Source organism: Penicillium antarcticum, assembly GCF_028974205.1.
Source record: "Penicillium antarcticum strain IBT 31339 chromosome Unknown utg000001l_segment0_segment0, whole genome shotgun sequence".
NCBI lineage: Eukaryota > Fungi > Ascomycota > Eurotiomycetes > Eurotiales > Aspergillaceae > Penicillium > Penicillium antarcticum.
Window position 1 is genome coordinate 277,867 of NW_026695299.1, and position 20,808 is coordinate 298,674.

General features: G+C 48.9%; 8 protein-coding genes across 8 annotated transcripts; 3 read left to right on the plus strand and 5 right to left on the minus strand.

Moving 5' to 3' along the window:
• Positions 1-70: 70 nt before the first annotated feature.
• rrg9 (mitochondrial ribosome assembly protein RRG9) lies at positions 71-913 on the minus strand (the record flags this gene model as incomplete). Its single annotated transcript, XM_058458200.1, has 1 exon — positions 71-913. One exon carries the CDS (start codon positions 911-913, stop codon positions 71-73), a length of 843 nt encoding a protein of 280 aa, XP_058324422.1.
• A 3,204-nt stretch (positions 914-4,117) lies between these two features.
• Positions 4,118-7,474, plus strand: N7508_000116 (WD40 repeat domain-containing protein; the record flags this gene model as incomplete). Its single annotated transcript, XM_058458201.1, has 4 exons — positions 4,118-4,660; positions 4,714-4,985; positions 5,034-5,873; positions 5,929-7,474. The coding sequence occupies 4 exons, from the start codon at positions 4,118-4,120 to the stop codon at positions 7,472-7,474; spliced, it is 3,201 nt and encodes a 1,066-aa protein (XP_058324423.1).
• Positions 7,475-8,407: 933 nt separating this feature from the next.
• On the minus strand, positions 8,408-8,846 carry N7508_000117 (uncharacterized protein; the record flags this gene model as incomplete). The annotated part of the gene is made up of 2 exons (XM_058458202.1): positions 8,408-8,639; positions 8,713-8,846. The coding sequence occupies 2 exons, from the start codon at positions 8,844-8,846 to the stop codon at positions 8,408-8,410; spliced, it is 366 nt and encodes a 121-aa protein (XP_058324424.1).
• Positions 8,847-9,977: 1,131 nt separating this feature from the next.
• Positions 9,978-11,618, plus strand: N7508_000118 (uncharacterized protein; the record flags this gene model as incomplete). Its single annotated transcript, XM_058458203.1, has 2 exons — positions 9,978-10,336; positions 10,424-11,618. The coding sequence occupies 2 exons, from the start codon at positions 9,978-9,980 to the stop codon at positions 11,616-11,618; spliced, it is 1,554 nt and encodes a 517-aa protein (XP_058324425.1).
• A 654-nt stretch (positions 11,619-12,272) lies between these two features.
• Positions 12,273-14,193, minus strand: acuM (gluconeogenesis transcription factor RDS2; the record flags this gene model as incomplete). The annotated part of the gene is made up of 5 exons (XM_058458204.1): positions 12,273-12,315; positions 12,372-12,568; positions 12,645-13,396; positions 13,450-13,644; positions 14,052-14,193. 5 exons carry the CDS (start codon positions 14,191-14,193, stop codon positions 12,273-12,275), a joined length of 1,329 nt encoding a protein of 442 aa, XP_058324426.1.
• Positions 14,194-14,743: 550 nt separating this feature from the next.
• N7508_000120 (uncharacterized protein) lies at positions 14,744-15,747 on the minus strand (the record flags this gene model as incomplete). The annotated part of the gene is made up of 5 exons (XM_058458205.1): positions 14,744-14,896; positions 14,956-15,063; positions 15,118-15,282; positions 15,332-15,416; positions 15,503-15,747. The coding sequence occupies 5 exons, from the start codon at positions 15,745-15,747 to the stop codon at positions 14,744-14,746; spliced, it is 756 nt and encodes a 251-aa protein (XP_058324427.1).
• Positions 15,748-15,991: 244 nt separating this feature from the next.
• On the plus strand, positions 15,992-18,262 carry N7508_000121 (uncharacterized protein; the record flags this gene model as incomplete). The annotated part of the gene is made up of 1 exon (XM_058458206.1): positions 15,992-18,262. One exon carries the CDS (start codon positions 15,992-15,994, stop codon positions 18,260-18,262), a length of 2,271 nt encoding a protein of 756 aa, XP_058324428.1.
• Positions 18,263-18,769: 507 nt separating this feature from the next.
• On the minus strand, positions 18,770-20,108 carry N7508_000122 (basic helix-loop-helix domain-containing protein; the record flags this gene model as incomplete). The annotated part of the gene is made up of 2 exons (XM_058458207.1): positions 18,770-19,995; positions 20,045-20,108. The coding sequence occupies 2 exons, from the start codon at positions 20,106-20,108 to the stop codon at positions 18,770-18,772; spliced, it is 1,290 nt and encodes a 429-aa protein (XP_058324429.1).
• Between the last annotated feature and the right edge of the window lie 700 nt (positions 20,109-20,808).

The following is a 20,808-nucleotide window of genomic DNA, read 5'->3' on the forward strand; positions in this document are numbered from 1 at the left end:
AAACAAAGATAACGCGCTATTATGTATTGTACAGTGATGCAAAGTAAATTATAACGAACATAGGGAGAATCTACTTGCGTCCGCTCTCGTCGCCATACAACACTCGAGCATCCGAGATGGACTTTGTACGCTTGGTCTCAGGACGGAGACCAAGCTCAGCCATACGACTCCAGATTCGGTCGTGTCGCTTCTCCCATCGCTGGCGCCGGCTCTCCTGCTCGTCCTCTGATGGCTGCCATCTGCTCTTCAAAATTCGACGAATAGCTTCCGGAGAAACCTCAAATTCTTTTGCGAGCACAGGCGTTGTGAATTGCTCAGGAGCTTTCGCATGTAGATGACGAATTCCATCGAGCGCATCAGGAGAAAGCTTCTTAGGTGGATTCCAACCCTGGGGGAACTTCTTTTCCAGTGCGGCTTTTTGGACTTGCCAAGTCTCCTTCTTTTTCTTTCCACTTGATGCCGACTTTGAATCTTTGTTCCCGTGCGAGTCCTTCCCGGAATCTTTTCGGTCTTCCTTACGGGCTTCTTTGCGGGTCTCTGTACGGAATGCCTTGCGCTCTCTGTCGCTTCTCTTGTATTCATTCTCTGGTTTTCTTGGGTGACTCTTCATCGGCTTCCATCCATTCTTGTTGCGCGGGGCGCCAGAAAATTGCTTTCTTGGCTTGTCGGAAGGTGTGGAGGCGTTGGTGACCGGAGACTCGGGTATTATCTGCGCTGATTGCTCACTTTGGGGATCGCGCAAGTATGTGATCGAGCTGAATGGTCGTTGATTCTGGGAGGAAAAGGGAGGGCGAGAGGCGAAACGGTAAGGGATTGTCGAAGAGGCCAAGTCACTGGCGAACTGGGATCGAAAAACATTATGCATAAGGGCCGGCAAAGCCAGCTTTGCCGATGCAGCGCAAGTGACCACCATGACAGCAAAAGATAAATAGGGACAGAGTTGAGTTGGATGTAAGGGAAGTCAGGAAAATATGGTGGCGATAACGTATTCGGTAAGCGAGCTGGACATGTAAGCGAGCTGGACACCCATCCAAAACGCGTAATTCCTATACTACCCTCTATCTTTAACCACCCACTATGCCACCAATTCGCTCTCAAAGCTCTCGAAATCGAGAAGAGCAAGAGGGTAGGATCTTATTAGCTATTCAGGCTCTTAAGAATCAAGAAATTGCTTCTACACGCGAAGCAGCGCGTCGATTTAATGTACCGAATTCAACCCTCTCTACGCGCCTTAAGGGTGTCCAAAACCGCGCGATTTCTCGCGCCAATTCACACAAATTAACGGATATCGAAGAGGAATCGCTTCAAAAATGGATTATCTCTCTTGATACCCGTGGAGCAGCGCCTCGGCCTTCTACTGTACGAGAAACTGCGAATCTTCTTCTCGCGGCCCGCGGAAGTATACTAGTTCAAACAGTCGGCGAGAAATGGGTCTATAACTTCGTGAAAAGGCATCCCGATCTTTTAACCCGATTCTCGAAGCGATATAACTACGAGCGCGCAAAATGCGAAGACCCTAAAGTTATTCGTGAATGGTTTTCTCTCGTCCAAAAAACGATCCTTTCGTACGGTATCGATTCCGACGATATCTACAACTTTGACGAGACCGGTTTCGCAATGGGCTTAATTGCGACCGCGAAGGTGATCACGAGAAGGGAATTCTACGGTCGGCGAGCACTTTTATAACCCGGAAATCGCGAGTGGGTTACCGCAATTGAATGTATAAATGCGTCGGGGTGGGCGCTTCCTCCGTGCGTGATTTTTAAGGGCAAAGTCTTCGTCGAGTCTTGGTTCGACGGCCTTCCGAAAGATTGGCGCCTCGAGGTTAGTCCGAACGGGTGGACTTCCGATGAAATTGGACTTCGGTGGCTCGAAAAGCTCTTTATTCCGTCTACTTCTTCGCGTACGAAGGGGAAGTATAGACTTTTGATACTCGACAGCCACGGAAGTTATTTAACCCCGAAATTCGACGAAATTTGTGAAAAAAACGATATTATTCCAATTTATATGCCTCCGTATTCGTCTTACCTTTTACAGCCTCTCGATATTAGCTGTTTTGCGGTATTAAAGCGCTTGTATAGTCGGCTTATCGAAACGAAAATACGGCTTAGGATCAACTATATCGATAAATTAGACTTCCTCGAAGCTTACCTATCCGCGCGAATCGAGGCATTTAAATCGGAGACTATTAAGAATTGCTTCGCCGCCGCTGGTTTAGTGCCTTACGACCTAGATCGAGTAATCTCGAAGCTCGATATTCGCCTTCGAACCCCGACCCCCCCTCCGAGCCGAGGGAGTGAATCGAGCCGTAATTTCACACCAAAAACCCCCTTTACCGAGAAACAACTACGTCGGCAAGCTTCCTCAATTAAAGCTTTACTTCGTATAAGATCGCGAAGTCCACCGAGCCCATCAGATCGCGCGTTAAATCAGCTTATCAAAGGCTGCCAGCTTGCAATGCATAACGCTATATTTCTAGCGAAGGAAAATAAGGAATTACGGGCCGAAAACGAGAAAAAAAAGAGAAAACGGACTCGGTCTACTAGGCAGATATCTCGAGAGCAAGGCCTATCAGTTTCAGAGGCTCTAGAGCTTATTCAGGTGGAAGAACCAGTAATTGAAGCGCCAATACCCCGTCAGCCAAAACCGCCTCCGGCACCTTTACAGCCGCGTACGAGGGCCTTACCGAAGTGTGGAGCATGTGGAATTGAGGGTCATAAGAGAAATGCCTATCCTAATAGACCTCGATTTTAGCTTATTGAATTTAATGGCGTTTTGGTTGACATAATTGTATTTAAAAATAATTGGTTTGGATGGGTGTCCAGCTCGCTTACATGTCCAGCTCGCTTACCGAATACGTTAAGATAAGTTGATTTTGGATGCCTCGGGGTTCAGGCAACAAGATCCTCAAGTTGACGCTAGATCCAATCAGGTAATTTGGTTATATTTCTCCATTCTGCAATGAACGCGCTTCTATTCTTTAATGGAAAGATCTTGAATGATGCTCTTGGTGGTTTCCCAAGAAAGTACGTCGGAGATTGCATCCCGAATTAGACGACGCATTTGTGAATGTAGTTGAATATATATCTCTGCATAGCGCGGTGCTTAACATGTTTATCAAGATAAACTGCGCACCATTCACTAATTATATACCATAAAGTAGTAGTTTGATCCAAACTAGCACATAGAGTAAGCATCAGCAATTCCTAGAGCAGGCCGAGCCGCATTGGCTCAGCCAGTCAAGCGAAATGGTTTATAATAGCTCGGCTTTGTTCCTCGATATTGGAAAAAAAGTGCTGTATCACAAAGACAGGTCGAATTGGCAAACAGAGTGGCTTGTACTCCGTGGACTGTCCTCAAAGAATATCATGTATTTAGAGGGTAAGTTATCAAATGTTGACCAAAGAGGTGGTGTCGGACAGACTGAAGTAGCACGATGAAGCACGAGGAACTTGGAACTATAGGCAGGGCACGTGCAGCAGACCCTCGACTTCCATTTTCATCTTCTCCTCCCCATCTGGGTCACATACAAACCTCACTTGGTACTAAGAATTGAGCCGAAGGCTGGCTTAGTGCGAGCGACCTGTGCACTCGACCCACCGTTCATCTCACGATTTTTCGCCGATCGAGGGGCTGAGAACGAGGTCTTCAAGAAATCTTCTCAGCTTCTTGATTGAAGACCAGTGAAACACTCTTCAGTGGACTTCATACATTTTTCGCGCGGAAGTCTCGAGGTCGCCGGGACTTGACAGGGGAAGACCCAAGGTTCGGATTCCTCAGATCGTCTGGAATGATCCGCTGTTTAGCGCGGAATGAGCTTGTTGTTTGTTCCCTTCTTTCGACCTTCTTCAAGTCCCTTACACTCCTTTGAAGTGAGCCCAGTGGACCTGCAAGAGACCTTACGGCACTGATCAAAGCTCCATGCTAGCTACCCCCACTAATTCGACCCCGATCTTCCCACACTGGCCCAACCTCTCCTGAACGCTCCTTCAACCTTGCAACACCTCTGACTCCACTGGCGCTTACCGAACTTCTCGATGAATGCACCTACATTTTGATATGAACATACCCCGCGCGCTCAGGGGACCTTGAAACACCAACCTCAGCCCCCAAGGACATGGCTACCACCGCCCCCCTCAGTGCGAAAAGCAAGCTTGCTGGTCCCGGCGCATCATTGAAAATCACTCCTTCGAACTCTCCGATCCTGAGACCGGGTACACGGTCTCCCAGCAAAACCTCCCACAATTCCTCCTTGTCCCTCCAAACCGTCATCGGCACGACAACCACGACCCCCAATGGGTTCTCAAGCCACGACCAGAGCAAGAGCTTTGCGCTGTGCGCTGGATCAGCTGCAGTTCTCGCAGAACTAGATGAGGACGCCAAAATTTGCCAGCGCTTCTTCCGAGCGCGTCCCTCCGCGACCAGCGTCAACCCAACAACTTCTTTTTACAACCAAGCAACTCCGCCGGCCACCCCGGACCCAAGAGCGCGCTCCCTATCTCATATTCGATCCAATCCGCATATCAATATTCACAATGGGTCCCCGTCCAGCGATATCGGTGAGAGTGGCAGCCCTCGTGGGTGGTCCTCGAGAGAAAGAATTAAAGCAGTGACGAGTGTCTCGATTAGCCCCAATGGAAGGTTCCTCGCAGTAGGAGAGGTGGGTAGACAATAGATAACCTGAGTGTAAAACTAACAGCTGACATATCCTAGACTGGTTATAACCCTCGAGTTCTGATCTTTTCAACAGCAAAGGATGCTCTGCCAGATGTACCGCTATCTATTCTAAATGAGCATACATTCGGTATATGCAGTCTGGCATTCAGCCCCGATTCCCAGTATTTGGCGACCCTCGGCAGCCCGAATGATGGGTTCCTTTTCATCTGGGCAATCAACCTCAAGAATGGATCGGCCAAGCTGCATTCAGCGAACAAATGCACTTCGAACATTAAAGACATGTGCTGGGTTGGCCAAAGTCTGGTCACGTATGTTTGATTATAATCATAATTAGTATTTGACTAACTCTTGTGCAGGACCGGCGTGCGACATGTCAAGGTTTGGCGTCTTCCATCGATGCGACCCGTATCTCCTACCAAATCACGTTTGAATATCGATGGAGGTGGTCCTTCACCAAACCCTGCCCCGAAAGCGCTTTCTGGTAGGAATTGTCTACTAGGCGCACTCAGCGATAGCTCTTTCACCTGTGTGAGTAGCATATCCGATCACGAGGCTGTGATTGGGACAGATTCCGGCGCAATCTGCTTTCTCGACGATCGGGAGAATTATCAGAAGATGATCACGGTCAAGCAAGTTGGTTTCAGCATCACTTCTCTGGCCGTTGATTTCGATCAGGAATCTGTCTGGCTCGGTGGGCGTGGAAGGCAAATGCAGCGCTTGTCCTTTGAAGCTTTGCGATTTTGTAGCTCGAACAGACCGGGCTCTCCTACTCGGATTGATAAAAGCATGGTGGATAAGAAAAATAAGGCGCCTGCAATTACCTGCATGGGCTCTCTAAACTCGCATCTGGTCACCGTTGAAGCCACTCGTGAAATCCACATCTATCCAATCAGCACTTTGCGCGAGGAGGGTGAGCAGGAGCATGGCGAGTCCTCCATGCAGGCACATCGAGACCCGATTCTTGGAGTCTGCCACATGAAGCTCCCCAACGACTTCTCTGCAGACTTCTTTTCCTGGTCTCGGAACGGCTCTGTGAATTTCTGGGACGCCCAGGGGAAGTGTCGGGCATCGAAAGTAATTGATCTCGATCAATTTTCAGGAAGCGAAGAAGAGGTTTCTGCAAACGAACTCAAAGTATTGAGAACAGCAGAAAGTGCCAATTGGTTTGTCTCAGGTGACAAATTCGGTGTGTTGAGGTACGTGGCACTTGACAGTATAAAAAAAAGGTCTTCGACTGACTCGTAAATTTAGACTTCTTTCAAACACCGATTGGACTTGTGTCAGCCAAGCTCGCGCCCATGGTGGGGAGATCACAGACCTGGCCATCCAAGAAACCTCAGATTCCTGGCTGGTAGCAAGTTCTGGCCGTGATCGAATGGTGCAATTGTTCGAAAAGCGAGACGCCGGACTGCAATTGATTCAGACCATGGATGACCATGTTGGCGCTGTTGGCAAATTACTCTTCATCAACGATGGCGAAAGATTGCTTTCATGCTCAGCAGACCGCACCGTCCTTATAAGAGATCGTGCGAGCAGAGAAGTAGAGGGTGGCACATCTGTTGCCTACCTCGTTTCCAAAGTCATTACTCTCAAGGCTTCCCCTGTCTCAATGACGCTTTGCCCGGATGATTCGAGCATCTTGTATGTCTCTACTATGGATCGCTGTATCTCCAAGTTCGACATTCCTTCAGGGCGCCATCTGCACTGTTTCAAGGCATCGGATCCGGAGACGACCGATGCAGTGATTATGGGTTCATTGACGGTTGCATCAGAGGTCCCAGGCCAGACGCCAAAGCTTCTCATTGGTGTCTCGACCACTGATAAATCTCTCCGCGTTTATGATCTAGAGCGAGACCAACTTCTCACTGGCGAATTTGGCCACACAGAAGGCGTGACTGATGTACTTCTTCTGGAGGATCGCAGCGAGCAGTCTGAAGGGGCACCTAAGCGCACTGTGATCAGTGCTGGAATGGATGGTATTCTAATGATATGGAACCTGTCCGTTCAGCAGCAGATATCACCGGACCTCGTTCAGAACGCACGGGATGATGATGATACCCCTGCCAAAGAAAACACTGCGGCCAAACCCCCTCTCAGAAAAGTCCTCTCGCGCAGCGAGTTGGCTGGATTTCAACGTCCTGATAGTCCTAACCCTGCGACCCCAACACCCATACGCCAGCGCTCGCCGACTCTAACGAGAAAGATGTCTAGGCTATCTCTAGCACCATCTTCCTTGAAGAATCACTCTGTCTCCGAAACTTCATCTTTCCCAAACCGTCTCTCCCCCTCACCCGGTACGCCAATGGACAGAAGCGGCCAGTCACCGTCACCCGTGAGCCCCCGATCTAGGGCCCCGGTACCCAAAAAGCCGACCAGCACAAGGAACAGCAACCGGCGGACATCGATGGACTTCCGAACCCGTGCCAAAACAACACCACGAAGCGAGTTTGGCAGTCTAGATATGTCCACCGAGCAGGTGTGCCGCACCCTCCGGGCCTACCGCAAGAAACTCAATGGATCCACACAACGCATTCAGGCGCAAAAAGAGCTGGAGCGGGAGCTGAGCCTTACCCTCCGTGTTGTCACTGGCCGTGGCCTCAGTAGCGATGAAAGCGGAGAAACAGAAACCGATAGCAGTGGCAGAGACATGGATCAGAGGCACAATCATTCCTCTCGATCGTTGAAATCGCCCCAGATGCCTCGCCATATGCCCTCGACTCCATCTTTGCGCCATAGGGTGGCACGCCAGGTCTCGCGGAGCCGTTCATACGATGCCACGGCAGATGGAGATGAATAAAGCCTGCGTCCTGCAATATCTCTCTTATCATGCCTCAGAAAGAGGCCGTGTATTCTCATGGCATTTTCTTTTGCCTTCACTTGATCTTCCCCTTCACATTTACTGGCTTGTTCGCCATTGCATTCTCTTGACATCCTTTCCTTCCATTTTTTTCCCCTTTGCATATTTGCATATTTGCATCATCCACTGAGCGGTCAGTGGCTTGTTCGATTTTCTTTCTTTCTATTTACCTCCTGCTGATTTCCTAGAGATCATTGACCTTCTGATGATACCCATATTTACCTTTTCGTGAGTGGCCATAGGCTGTCTCGCTATAATCAAGATTTCAAGATTCTTTCTTTTATACTTCCTAGACCACACTACTAAGACTATATTTGTTTATTTTATTTTATTTTTTCCAGTGCAGCCATCAATACAAGGATTGATCATAGCCCGCTTGTGTACTCAATTGTCTAGAGCTTTATTGAAAATGAGAGACTTTTCTTTTGGTTCTGCTTTCTTGTCACTATGACATGAATTGATATATATCTAAGCTAACTTGTGTGCCGTGGAAACACCCAAAGCATCAACACCTGTGAGCTACTGCTTGACCGAAAGTTGAACATGAACTCAGCCGGTGCATTTCATCCCGATGATTCCTTTTTCGCGTCCAGAATAGTTTTGAGGAGGCTTTTCTGTTGTTCCAATGGAAGATCCCCATATTGTTCTTGGACCAATGTTCGAATGGAAAATTCCGAGACCAATTTGGGGTCCACGGATGAGATGATGACAGCCACGGCGATCAGGTCTTTTGTGATGTCTGTCAGTTGCTTAGAAGAGTATTTCCAGGCAAACATTCGAATATCAACCCGTTGGATCCCCCCAGGTCTCCAGTGGTAATAGTACTGTCCGGGTCAGTATACCGACAAATTAACGCCCGAATGTTGGATCTCACTAGCTAGTCTTTGTGGATTTGTTTCCCTCGTATGAGCCCACAAGAGCCTTGAGGCCGTCTTGGACTACAGAGCTTATTCCTTTTGCCAAATCCCCTTTGACAAACGAGCCAAAGGTATCGGTGATCTCTTTCCCAATATCGTCGGGTTTGGTGGAGATGCCGCATCGCACGATTGACTCTTGATGCATGATCTGACCGACGGGGATCAGATTTGCATCCACGGCACGGTTACTATGGTTTGAAGTGAGTCAGAAAGATGAAAGAGAAGTCTGTCGATCTTCACTCTTTGGCAGCAGCAACTTACGTGACTGCCAGCAGAAAAGATTCAACCTGTTGGTTACCCAACTCCTCCATCTGATTCAAGGCATCATTTGCCAACTTCTGTTTCTCTGCGTCATTTTGAATGCTGTCAATGACTGATGAAACCATTTGACCCATGATGACGAGCTCTGGAACAGATTGAGAAGCAAGTTGAACAAATTTCGGTTTAATTGAAAGAGATTGAGGAGATTCCCCAGAGTACCGTTGATAGATTGATGATACAGCGAAATGGGTGATACCGCATGCTATTAAATATAGTGATCTCAGTCATTCATATTAATAGATATCAGCGTCGTCATGATGTCTGAATGGTAAGCCGCCAGTCGCCACACCATGTGGCTGCCTGAAATGCTGCATTTCAGCTATAGTCCGGCGTCAATTGTGGAAAACATGACTTGTTCGCAAGTTGTTCGCAAGTTGTTCGCAAGTTGTTCGCATAGATCTCAAAGCCCGCCCCACACGCATGAGCCTGCATCGTGAAGGAACTAGCGCAGTACCACGTCACCTATGCAGGAGAAGACCGAGATCTAGCGAACCTGAAAGCCCGAAGTGAGATGTTGCACAGAAGAAAGCAACAAGTCAATGGTATGCACGAGGATGTACATACGTATGGGTCTCCGAAGATCTTATGCAAAGATCTTGGAAACAGTAGCGGTATCTTGATCAATACATCGTCCTTGAACCCAGCCAGAGATTTGGAAGGATATCTTGCGAGATTCAAACATGCTAGAAGCCATTATCCGAGGTCAATTATGAGTGCAATGCCTGGAGGCGATGGGGTTGATTTGAGATCTGCAGAGGATTCTTGATTCGTCCTGCAGCTGCAGCTGCATCCGGGTCCTGCATCGTGCAACCATTCACTGTGACAACTAGCCTGAGGATCTACCTTTGACACGCAGTGCCACCGCTAGCCGGGCGGCTGTAGATGTGATGAATCAATGGACAATGCAGAAGGCTACCCATACTACCCCACAGAACACTGCATGAACCCAGTCATACTTTCTCACAACTTGACAAGTCATACTTGATCAGTGGCAATTCAGGTCCAGCTGACCTTAGACTTTGGGGGCAAGTATCGGCCTTGACTAAGAATATGACTGACGTCGGAAATTGGGCTGCATGTTATGAGCCTCTGAGCAATACTTTTCAAACTCCAAGTAATATAAAAGCCTACCAAATCCTCAGACTCTACAATCAATTATCAAAGTTCCGTTTCTAGTCTTCTGCTCTTCTTCTTCTATCTCAGAAATGGCCGAAATCCCGCCAAACAACCCCAATCATCCCCGGTGGCTGCTTGATCTCGAGAATTGGGCAATCCGTGACTATCGAGAGATCGAAGACGAGGTTCTGCAGAACGGGTACGGGATTATCTCCTATACCTGGGGTAGATGGGCCTCTTGGAATCAGGTCCCTCCGGATGTGCCAGCAGGGCTACAGTGGCCAGTTCCCCTTGTCGAAGTCCTACCTTTGGGACTGGCTAGGCGGGTAGTTTCCAGTATGGGCATTCAATACGTGTGGTGGGACTGGATGTGTGTTCCACAAGGCAATGCAAGCACTTTACAACCAGAGCTGTTGGAGGCCAAAGGACAAGAGGTTGGGAAGCAGATGTAAGCATTTCTTTGTTTTCTCTCTCACTACTTCTCCTTTCAATTGGTTCAAAAAAAAAAAAAAACATGCTGATGCCTATGAGTTAGGGTAATTTACCAAGGAGCAAAGAGAAGCATCGTATGGCTTCACCAGACGACTTGGGGCAAGGAATCTCCGGTCGAGAAATTGCTGAAGAATCAGATACCAAAGCAGAACCTCCCCGAATACTTGGCTGCCGTTGATGGTCTACTCCAAGATATTCAGGCAGCTGAGCCTTGGCTGACCTCTGGTTGGACACTACAAGAAGGCGTTCTTCTCAGTGAAACCCTCTTGTTGGACCACGAAGGGGAGGCGCTACGCGATGAACGTTTCCTTCACAATCAAGGCCAGGCGTCTGTCCTGGACCTCACAGCCGGTCTCACAACATTCGCAATCCACATTGCCACAGCTTTCCTGAAGATGAGTGAGACGCAAGACGGGGGTGATTACGACGAAGTAGTCCAGTTTATCCGTGCCTCGGACGCGAATTACCAAAACGTTGCTCAATTCCTCGGTCGTCTCCTGCGCTCAGGCTTGATCGCCTATACTAAGAAGTCTCCGCTGTACATTCTAGCCGGCAAATTTTCGCGCAACTATGGCGTTCAAGAGGATCAGTGCTGGGCCTTGCTGGGAGCACTGGAGCTAGCGAATGTCACGCCCTGGTACAGCAATGTTGCAGACATGGACCGGGTTAAGTCTGTTTTCTTTGCAAATCTGCTCCAGGAGCATCAGTGGTCCACGCTGCTTGTGGCCGGTGCAGGTGAAGGCGAAGGGGAACAAAAGATTTCTCAGCTACCATGGCACCTGAAAGTGACCGATGGGAATTATTTGCCTCTGGGAATATTCTTTGACGTCAATTGGAAGCCAGACCTCCCGGGTCTGTCGTGGACTTACCCTTCACCGCTAGTGAAAGATGCCATTCACATCCAGACCAAGACTGGGGCGCCATTTGCAGTCCTCAAAGCCCGTGACAATGGTTCTGCGCTCTGCAGGCGCTATGAACAGCTCCCAACTGCGGACGAGGCAGGCTCGATTCGAATTCTACCTGTTGGGCCCTTGGAGCCCTCCAAGGCGCTGTTCTTCCCAATTGCAGATCTGGAGAGTAGGCCAAACATGCCAGGGTCACGCTGCATCGAAATCATTCCTACTGAGACAGGGGCTCATCCCGCCGGTATATTCAGAGGAGTAATTGATATTTGGGCAACTGAAGCTACTTTCGAGAAGCTTCACTACACCAAACTTTCAATGCTGAGCGGAGTCTGATAGTATCAGCGTGGACTGTTGTATTAAGACCAAGCTACTTTCGTGTATGGTGCAATAGTCTGAATATGAGTTTCAAATGAATATTGAAGCTTACCCTATCGTATCTCATATTGAGCTTGATAGTGTCGAACTATAGCATTTCCTATGGAATAAACAAAGACGCGGTTCAATTGACGCATTAGATCACTGAGCGCAAATCTTATCATATGGGAGATGTTGAAGATAAAGAAGAGAAGGATGAAAGAAAGATCAAGGCAGTCTACCAGAGAAGATTTTGTGTTGAGTCGTCGACAACGACCGACTAAGCGACGACGACTACCTATATAACTACCTTCAGATACGCGGATCGCTCTGACAAGACGTCTCAAGACGTGCCAGAGCGCGCTACATCTCAGAATAAACACGATCAGTCGGATCTATAGATATGCACGTTTACCAGCTGAAGCTGATAGCCCAATGAGCCGACAGGCAGTACAAATGATACAGGGAGCATATGAAGAAACTGAACATGATCGCTGAAGACTGTTTGTTGTGGTACATATACCAAGTACTGTACATTTTGTGTGAAGACACAGCCAAATCTCGGGGAATCAAAAAGAAAGAAATGAAAGGAATAAGAAAGCACTGTGACAAGACTGTCTATCTCGAGAGCAATTACTTGCCGATAGGAAGGAAGTTACCAACAATAAGGGATGGACTGTATAAAGCCATTAGCCTAACACAGCAGCCATAGAGACGTTAAGTATCACTTACATGTTGTGGTTATCACGTCTGATGGTAAAGGAGAAACAGCAAGTGATACCATCACCCGTTGAGTTAGGATTGGGACTCTTGAGCGTACAGCTAGTGAGCATGGCCTTCTGCGTATTGTCAAAGGCAATAGCACCGAACTTTTCCCAGTAGCTCACTAGCTGGTCCTCGACAATGATTTCGTGGATAGCGAGTTTGCCCTAACGAACCAAATCATGTTAGTAAGATATGAAGCAGGTGATGATACCGGCCAGACAGCGCTGGGTAGATACTCACATCGCGCAAACCCTCAATGGGGACGTCAATCAGCTGTGCCATTTCATTGTTGCCACGGAAGATCTCGCCTGTTCGGCGCCAACAGCAGGCGGGGATGGCCATACTGGCAAACACACGGTCGTACTCCATCAAGCTCCGCTCGAACCACATTTCAACAAGGATCAACTCGATATCAGTCAGGCTCTGCATGCGCTCTCGGAACTTTGGCCGGAACTTGTCAAGCTGTCGTAGAATCTTTTGTCGAGATAATTGCTGCATGTTCTTCTCCATGTATTGGTTCAATCTTGCATATCCCTTAACATAGTTGAAAGGTTTCAATAACCCGGCATCATATTTGGCCTTGAGAAGCTTGTTCATACGTTCCTCAGGTGGGTCAGTTCCCGCAGGGTCGGCGGCCGTCATGTAATACGTTTCCCGGGCTTTGTCATTGCCCACAGTTGAAGTTGGTCTCTGGATTGAGTCTCCTGGTGGCGCATGACTTTGTGCTGGCAGTGGAAGCTGCGCCGGTGGCGCTAAGCCATTCGGCATTCCTAGGCCGTTCATGGAGTTCATCATGGTCGAATCAGAGTAAGCCCCGGGCATCTCTTGGTTTTGGAACATTGCGCCGTCATCCAATAGACTGTTACTAAGGAAGTCTCCGAGCAAGTTATATTCGTTGGTCACTTCTGGCGCATTAAACATGTAGGACGGGTGGAGTGAATGCATATCCTGGAATTGGTTTTGGCCTCCTACCCAGTCGTTATACGGCATAACTGTCATCAAAAGTCAACTGGGGCCCGGTAAACAAGTTTCGCGACAAGCTTACGCTGAGGATTGGCCTCGAGGTCCTGGCCAGGCGTAGAGAGGTTTCCGGGCGGCACAGTGGAAGTTGGATTTACAGCCGAGGGCGCAATTCCGATCGAAGCTTCAGGGAACTGTTGCTGACCCGCAGCATCGGCTACATCAACACTTCTAGGCATGCCTTGCACTAGATCATTGTTCGAGCCTTCCTCGTCCGCAGCTGAATGTTCGTGTTCGCCACGTCCGCGCTTCGTAGTTTCTCTCGGTTCGTCATGGCACAAGTGACCAATGTTGCGCTTTATACAGCGAGTGCAAGGTCGTTCCTTCATACAGGTCAGCTGATGCTTGGTTCCGTCACTCGCAACTCGAGAGTTTAGTCGCGAACGGGGGAGGTCGTACCGAGTCGCAGGTCATATGCTGTCCCACGCGAACAAGGCTCAGTTAGCAAAAGTATTCCCTCGAGTATTCCCCAAGACAGTGCCAGGACTGTCGCATAGCAAATGCACAGAGTGCTCAGTGAAGCTTACCGAACGGCGACAATAGACACATGCTGGAATGGCGAAACGGGTCAGTCAAGTGTTCTCGTGGGCGCAGACCCCTGTTGCATGCTGCGCGACGGCAACTTACCGTGATTCACCTTCCGGCGCTTCTTAGGACTGGAGTGACTCCCCGCGCCGGTCGATTCGGCCTTGGCTGCTGATGTTTGTTCCTTGAGGCTATCCTTCCCTGTATCCCCGGACCTGGACTTGGCCAGCGACATCTCGGTCATTGCGCAAGAAATTCAGAGTGAGTTGAAGTTCAGAGGTTGGAAACGTCAAAAAGGATGGAGAAAGCGGAGTCACCCCTCCGAACTCCTCCGCATTTCCGCCACCTCGGCGAGGCATTACTTTCTTAGTGCTACAAATAGAGATGTGTACAACAGCTTGTATTATGACTTATTCCATTATTCTCTGCAATCTTGAAGCTCGGGATCTCGGGCGCGTGTCGCCAATCTCTCTAGATCTGGAATTGGGATTGGGTTTGCGTCGACTTGCTGTGCCTTTAGTTTCCTAGGCCAGTATTGATCCTCCTGCATTGGTCCTTTGGTAGAATAGGCATCCAGCCGCGCACGGTGTCTGTCTAATGCAGCTATTCAGCGCATGCGTTGCGATCTGAGCACGAGACAAGCGATTTCTGGGTGATCCTGGATCGCCGTATTCAGTACTCGAGCGGCTTCTCTTAGTATGCGCAAATTCCTTGGTCCGAGGTCTTTCATGTGTCAACGCGTATTGAGCTGGGTATGGTGTTTTGGTATGTGTAGGGTGCAGAATAACCAGCGATCAGTCATTGGATAGTGAGTATAAATCCAAGGCAGCTTGCGAACGAGTGATGGCGTCACTTAGCCCAGCGAATGGTGCAGTGTTGCTTTGCATGGATTGAAGATGGCCATTAAGTTGCTTCATGAGTCCCTGGATTTCAGGGTCGGTATCCAACTAGAATTGAGTATAGCGTGAGTTTCTGTGGCCTGCGTAGCAGATCAAGTACTACGTACCTCATCCAGAGTCGCTTGGCTATCCTTTGCGCCGAGAAGAGTGAACTCGGAGGACATGGAGCCCTCGGTTTGAGGAAGTGCATCCAGCTTTCTCAGAACGGGGTGTTCCTGGGTACACAGTCAGTTGAGAATACCAAAGACCAAATGTATTGTATCGCATACATTCTTCGTCTGTCGTTTTCGTTCAGCCTCGGCCCTTTTGGCGTTCTTTTCCATGTCCTGCAGGGCCTTTTTGTCACGCACGAGGGCTGCTTCTTCGTTTGCGATTTCGGCTTTCAATAGGTCGACACTGTCGGTCATAGTAGTCAAGCTGGATTCGAGTGCACGCTAAAGCATGTCAGTAGGGGGTGTTGTTAGCTGGTCGCGGATTGCGTACATGCTCATTCAGCGCAGACTCGTAGTCGAAATTCGATTCCTTCGTCACAGGTGGAAAAGGCATTCGTGGAAGTCGTTTCCCTAGACTGATATCACGCAGAGGGAGCTGTCAGCGCTCTGGTTCCTTCGAAGTGCCGGTATTTGCGTGTCTAGAAGCATCGTGTAGACTTACTTTCGTACCACCGCTTGCACAGTACCCTGCGCTTCGATGCGCTTTCGCTCATTCTGGCCTCGCATGATGACCGGTCGTTCTAGGGAATGAAACATATCGCGGACTCTTTCTTGAACGGGTTCCGGTAGAGTGGCCCATTTCGACTTGATGGTCTTCTCGGGGACACGGCGGATGTGCGGTTTAAGGTAAGCATAGCGCTTGGAATCACGATCTTCATCCTCACTGTGTTTTCGTTTCGGAGGCATGATGGGCGAGTGGTAGGAAGCAATTGGACGAGGCCGACGCGTCTAAACACGGCAAAACACAAAGCGGTGGGGGATGACGGCAACCGTTGTAGATCATAAGTTGATCGATTCAATCCATTTTCGTCCTTCTTTCCCAACTCGATGCTTGTGATCTCAATTGCAGGGGTAAAGATGCGCTAGGGCTCCGAAGGGTCCCGGAAAGCTTCCAAGGCCCGGGTCAAACTCGAGTTCCTCTCAACCATCCATGATGTCGCTTTTGTCTCTACCGCCCGAGCTTCTCTACATGGTTGTTGGATATCTGGAGTATGACTCGGAGTTTGAGGCTATGAGACAGGCGTTCCAGCATCTTCGTCCCATCTACAGAGAGCCTCCACGTCCGCATAAAACCAAATCTGTGAAGCCCATCACCATCGTACGGGAATTGAAAGAGCTATTGGCTCCTGGCAACGAAAATCGGTTGCGAAATTACCTGCACTGCAACAGCCTTCTCAGAGATGTAGTCTTTGCTAGAGCAGCCTGTGCTAAGGCTGTGACTACGGGTCAATCGAGGGTTGTCAAGGTGTTGCTCACCATCTGCCCATTGGTTCTGAAAAGTCAACCAAAAGAAGGCTCGCCTTCGCTTCTTGACCTAGCTGTATCTCGGAATCAATTCTTAATCCGAGACTACTTGATCAGCTTGAGAGAATTCCTGATCTCGCGTAGATGTGTCACGGTGGGACAAGTTGCACCAGTGCAGATTCAGATTCCTGCTGGGCTTTCTCCTGTCATCTCTGCTGTGGAGCTGAGATCCCTGGAAGCAGTCAGACTTGCCATTGAGGAGCAAAAATGCGACATTCATTCATTATCCCGAGTTGCTCGTCAATTGCACGTGGCCAGATTCGTCCAGTTGTTTCATCCTATGGAATATTGCACGCCTTTGTGGATTGCAGCTGCAAATGGCTCTGTGGAAATCGTCCAGTACCTTCTTAGCCAGGGTGCCAATGCGAACAGTGAGCTTTTCCCGGTCATTTTTGTGGCTGCCCATCAAAATCATGTAGGTGTGGTGAGCTTCCTGTTAGATGTGAAAGAACATCCAAAGCTTGAACAAATCTATCCCGGCCTATGGCTATCTCTACTGTGCATCAAGACCGATGCAACGGCACTTCTCTACCAGCGACTTGATCTTTCGGCAATGTGCACTCATTTCTGCGATATGACCGGTCCAGAGGCACTCGGTCCTGATCTGAAACATCTGTCGTCCCTGTTGGTCCTTGCTATAAAAATCTCCAACAGAGAAGCCATACAGCATCTGATGGAAAGCCGACATGCTGATAATATCTGCCAATATCTCATACTACAACCTGACTTTTCAAAGGCACTTCATACATTCTTTTCGTTTGACAAATTGGCCAGGGAAACCTCTGAAGACCTACTATTTTTAATCGATTGTATCGCTCAGAAATCCGCACATCTGCTGGCTCAGGTTTGTGAGACGATAATAAAAAGGCACGGGCTCTGGTTCGAAATCTTTCTGCAGAGATACCCGCAGGTATCATCGCACATATTGTCCGAGCTAAAAGACGTGGTCATTGACGCGAAGAAGAGACGAGACATTCCTCTTCTTACAACCCTCCTCCGAAACCATGTCAAATACATCACCGAAACCACGTGGCAGAAGCTGCTCGGGTTCAGAATCGACCTGGAATCTTGGGACGTCTTCCTGGAGCTCGGTGCTCTCGACCACATCAACGCCGAGCACGTGAGAGACTATTTGCAATGTGCCTTTTCGGGCTTCAGTAGAACAACATTGAACACATGGCTGTCAGTTTTAGACAGGTTCAATCTCAATTTACATTCGAAATCTACAAAATCTCCGGGATTTAGCTGGAGATATCCCGATGCATCATACATGACCCTTTTCGAATATGGAATCGCAACTTGCGATTACAGACTAGCACCACTGCTGCTCGCTCGACCAGAAGTGAACTTCGTGCCCACAGATGATGCTTGTCAAAAAGCATTAAAATGCATCCTCGAGAAAGGTTCCCCCGTCCCGCAAGACAACCCCCAGAAAGTCAAGCTATTTCTTGAAAAAGGCTTCGACCCAATGCAGCCCTTACCTGCGAAGACCTTAACCGAGCGAGGACTCCCCAACAGGGGCATGCCAATCCTCCACTGTGCCGTCATACACAGCTGCCATGAAACTGTCAAACTCCTCCTCGAACATGGCGCAGACCCGCTGCAAGGCCTGTTCCAATCCGGCAAATCCAAATTCACCACTGCGCTGGGGTTAGCTGCGCGCCATCATCGGTATCCAATAATCAAGATCATTCTGCAGCATTTAGAGGCGCGGAAGATCAGAATTACCTGGCTCTTGCGTTTGTTGCCACTTACACAGGAGGATCAGCGAGAGCTCAGGTGGCCGGAACACCAAGTGCTCCCTTCAAAAAGTAGAGAGTTGAGGAGTATCCAGTTGACCAAGATATTAAGGCAACAGCATTGGCGTTTCATGTACCCGGTCCCTGGCGATGATTGAGGTATTACTGTGGGTTTCAAGGTGTGACGGGTTAAGCCTGTGGTGGTCTCTTGTCGAATATTATAAGATTGCATGCATGTACTTGATTTAGTTGTTGAGTCCATTTTCGTTTGCAACCCAACTTATTCCTTTAAACTTAATATGATCATAGAATGGAGTCAATGGTAGGTACAACAAGACCAACCACGATATTTATCTTATATGTGGCATTCAAAGTACTCTCCATAAGACAACAGGTATATCAAGATTAAGGTATTGTTCAACTCATAAAAATCGAATTATGCACTAGGGTATCGATGCCAACCAACCGAAGGTAATGTGATATTATCAACGGTGGCAAATAGAAAGCCAGAGAATGTAGACCAGAAAGAAATGGTATCTTGTCACCAGGACTGCGAAATGAACGCCAACCGCGCCGGTCCTCCCCAACCCGCTGAAACACTTGCAAGCCCCGTTGCAAGAGACAGAGCTATCCAGATTATATGTTTAAAAAGCTGCCATGGGCTATCATCTTGGCATTACCAAGCCACTGATGCCTTTGAGCTCATGTAGTTGGCGTTGAAGGATATCATTCCCCTGTAGAAGCTCTTCAAGCCAATCAGCAGCGGAAGTGAGCATGGCACTCTTGCTGAAGCCGCCGCCTCTGAGCCCCGGCACAAGGGTACATAGATCTTCGAACCCCTGGCGGATGAGGTTTCGGCGCTTCTGTTCTGAAAGGATGTGGTTTGTCCTCTTCTGCTCTTCAGAGAGGTTCTCTCGTGCAGCTTTTGATCCTGGTTGGATACGAACTTTCCGAGACATGTCTGTTGACACTCGGCGTCCTTTACTGATAGATCCTCTGGATTTTCGGGAATGGGGTCTTCCGTCCTCTTCGTCGGAGTCGCCCTCTTCTTTCATAGTTCGTGGTCGTTTGCGGGCCTGTAGGCTATCGTCTGGGATTGAACTAATGGGCTGTGAGGCAAAGGAATTCCGGTGGACAGGGCCGCCGACCGTCCGTTCTGGACTGGGAGCTCGTGTGTTGGCGGCACTGCTCTGTGTTTCAAAGCATCCCAGATGATCTAGCAGGTCCTTTGTCCGTTGTTCTTCATCAGGCTGATCAGGTGGGCGAAGGTAGCCTTGATCCATAAAACCAACATCTGAGCCCCAGCGGAGACTGCGGACCTTTCTTGAAGGATGCTGATCGGCTGGGATGGGATCTCGCACGTCGAAAAACATCTCTGATGTATGATATCCAGTGGGCACGTCAGCCCGAGACGGAGAAGTACCCGGTCCCTGCCCGAGATTTCCGGCTTGTGAATCATTCCTTATGTGAGTTCCATTTTGCGGCATGGGGTGTCCTGCAAAAGCCTGCTGCGCTAATGTGGACCCGATACCTTGCCCGTTAAGGCCACTTTGATATAGCATGGATGCTGCTGCGAATATGTCCTGGCCTGTAGGATTTCCAGACATCGATCCTCCATTTGTTTTGCCTAGTCCATGCTGCTGAAAGGATGGTTGTGATAAGGAGGTGGTCGATCCTTCGAAGTTCGGAGGCAGTTCGCCAGACCAGTCGAAGTTGGGTGCCCCAGATTTATGTTCTTGTCTCATCCAAAAGTCATTCGTAAAGTGATTCGCATTCATGGTAGTAAAGAAGTTGTCGAGCATGTTGGATTCATTATCATCAAGGAGAGAGGGACCCGGGGGAAGAGCGGGTGCTTGTTCGAATGGGGTATCCATGGGGGAGAGGAAGGAATCTAATCTCCTGTTAGCGGGTATTTCATGGTGCATCACAGAATCACTCACATCCAAAGGGTCCAGACGGGGGTGATGTGCGTCCAGTCTGAACTTCAGTCCCATGACCATCCATTGTGAAAAAAGAGCGCTATCGATAGTCTTTATAACGGGGTATCTGCTACTCTCAAATGAAGAGTAGCGCGGACCAAGACGCAAGTGGCATGCCTCGGTCCAATCTGAAGTATGCGCTATGCGATAAAGTTCCTGAGGATCGTCGACTCCACTAACGAGGGAAGTATAGGTTTATGGGATAGCGATAGTAGTTGCGCAAGGACAAGAGAAGTAGAAGCAAGTGAGAGAGAGTGAGCAGAAGAGAAGAGAAAGAATGTGTGTTGAGAGTCACTCCGGGGAAGAGGTGGAGGTTCATAGGATCACATGCAAAATTCAACTGACGTAACAGTACCAACAATACAGAAATGACAGCCGCACAGAGGGGTCCACAGTGGCTTTTTACTGTATTGACTTGTATCTGTAAGTATCTCCGGGGAGAGCTGTACTTCCGGGGAACGGAGACCCCGTGATCTGTGCCGGATTGATTCGTTCATCTTTTGTGTACTGTGCATGTCTCTCAACCATTTTGGTGACTTACATGCTACTTCCTGCACCTCTCGACTGGTCTGCAGAAACACCCATTATTGGGTCAGTGCGGTTCTTGTTTTTGGCATTCTCATTCATTCCTATTGGTCTCACAATTAAATCATCCGTGGGCCCTTGAGGCCCCGCAATCCCGACTATCGTCCGAACAAGCCGGATGATCGTCTTCTTTGCTTCCC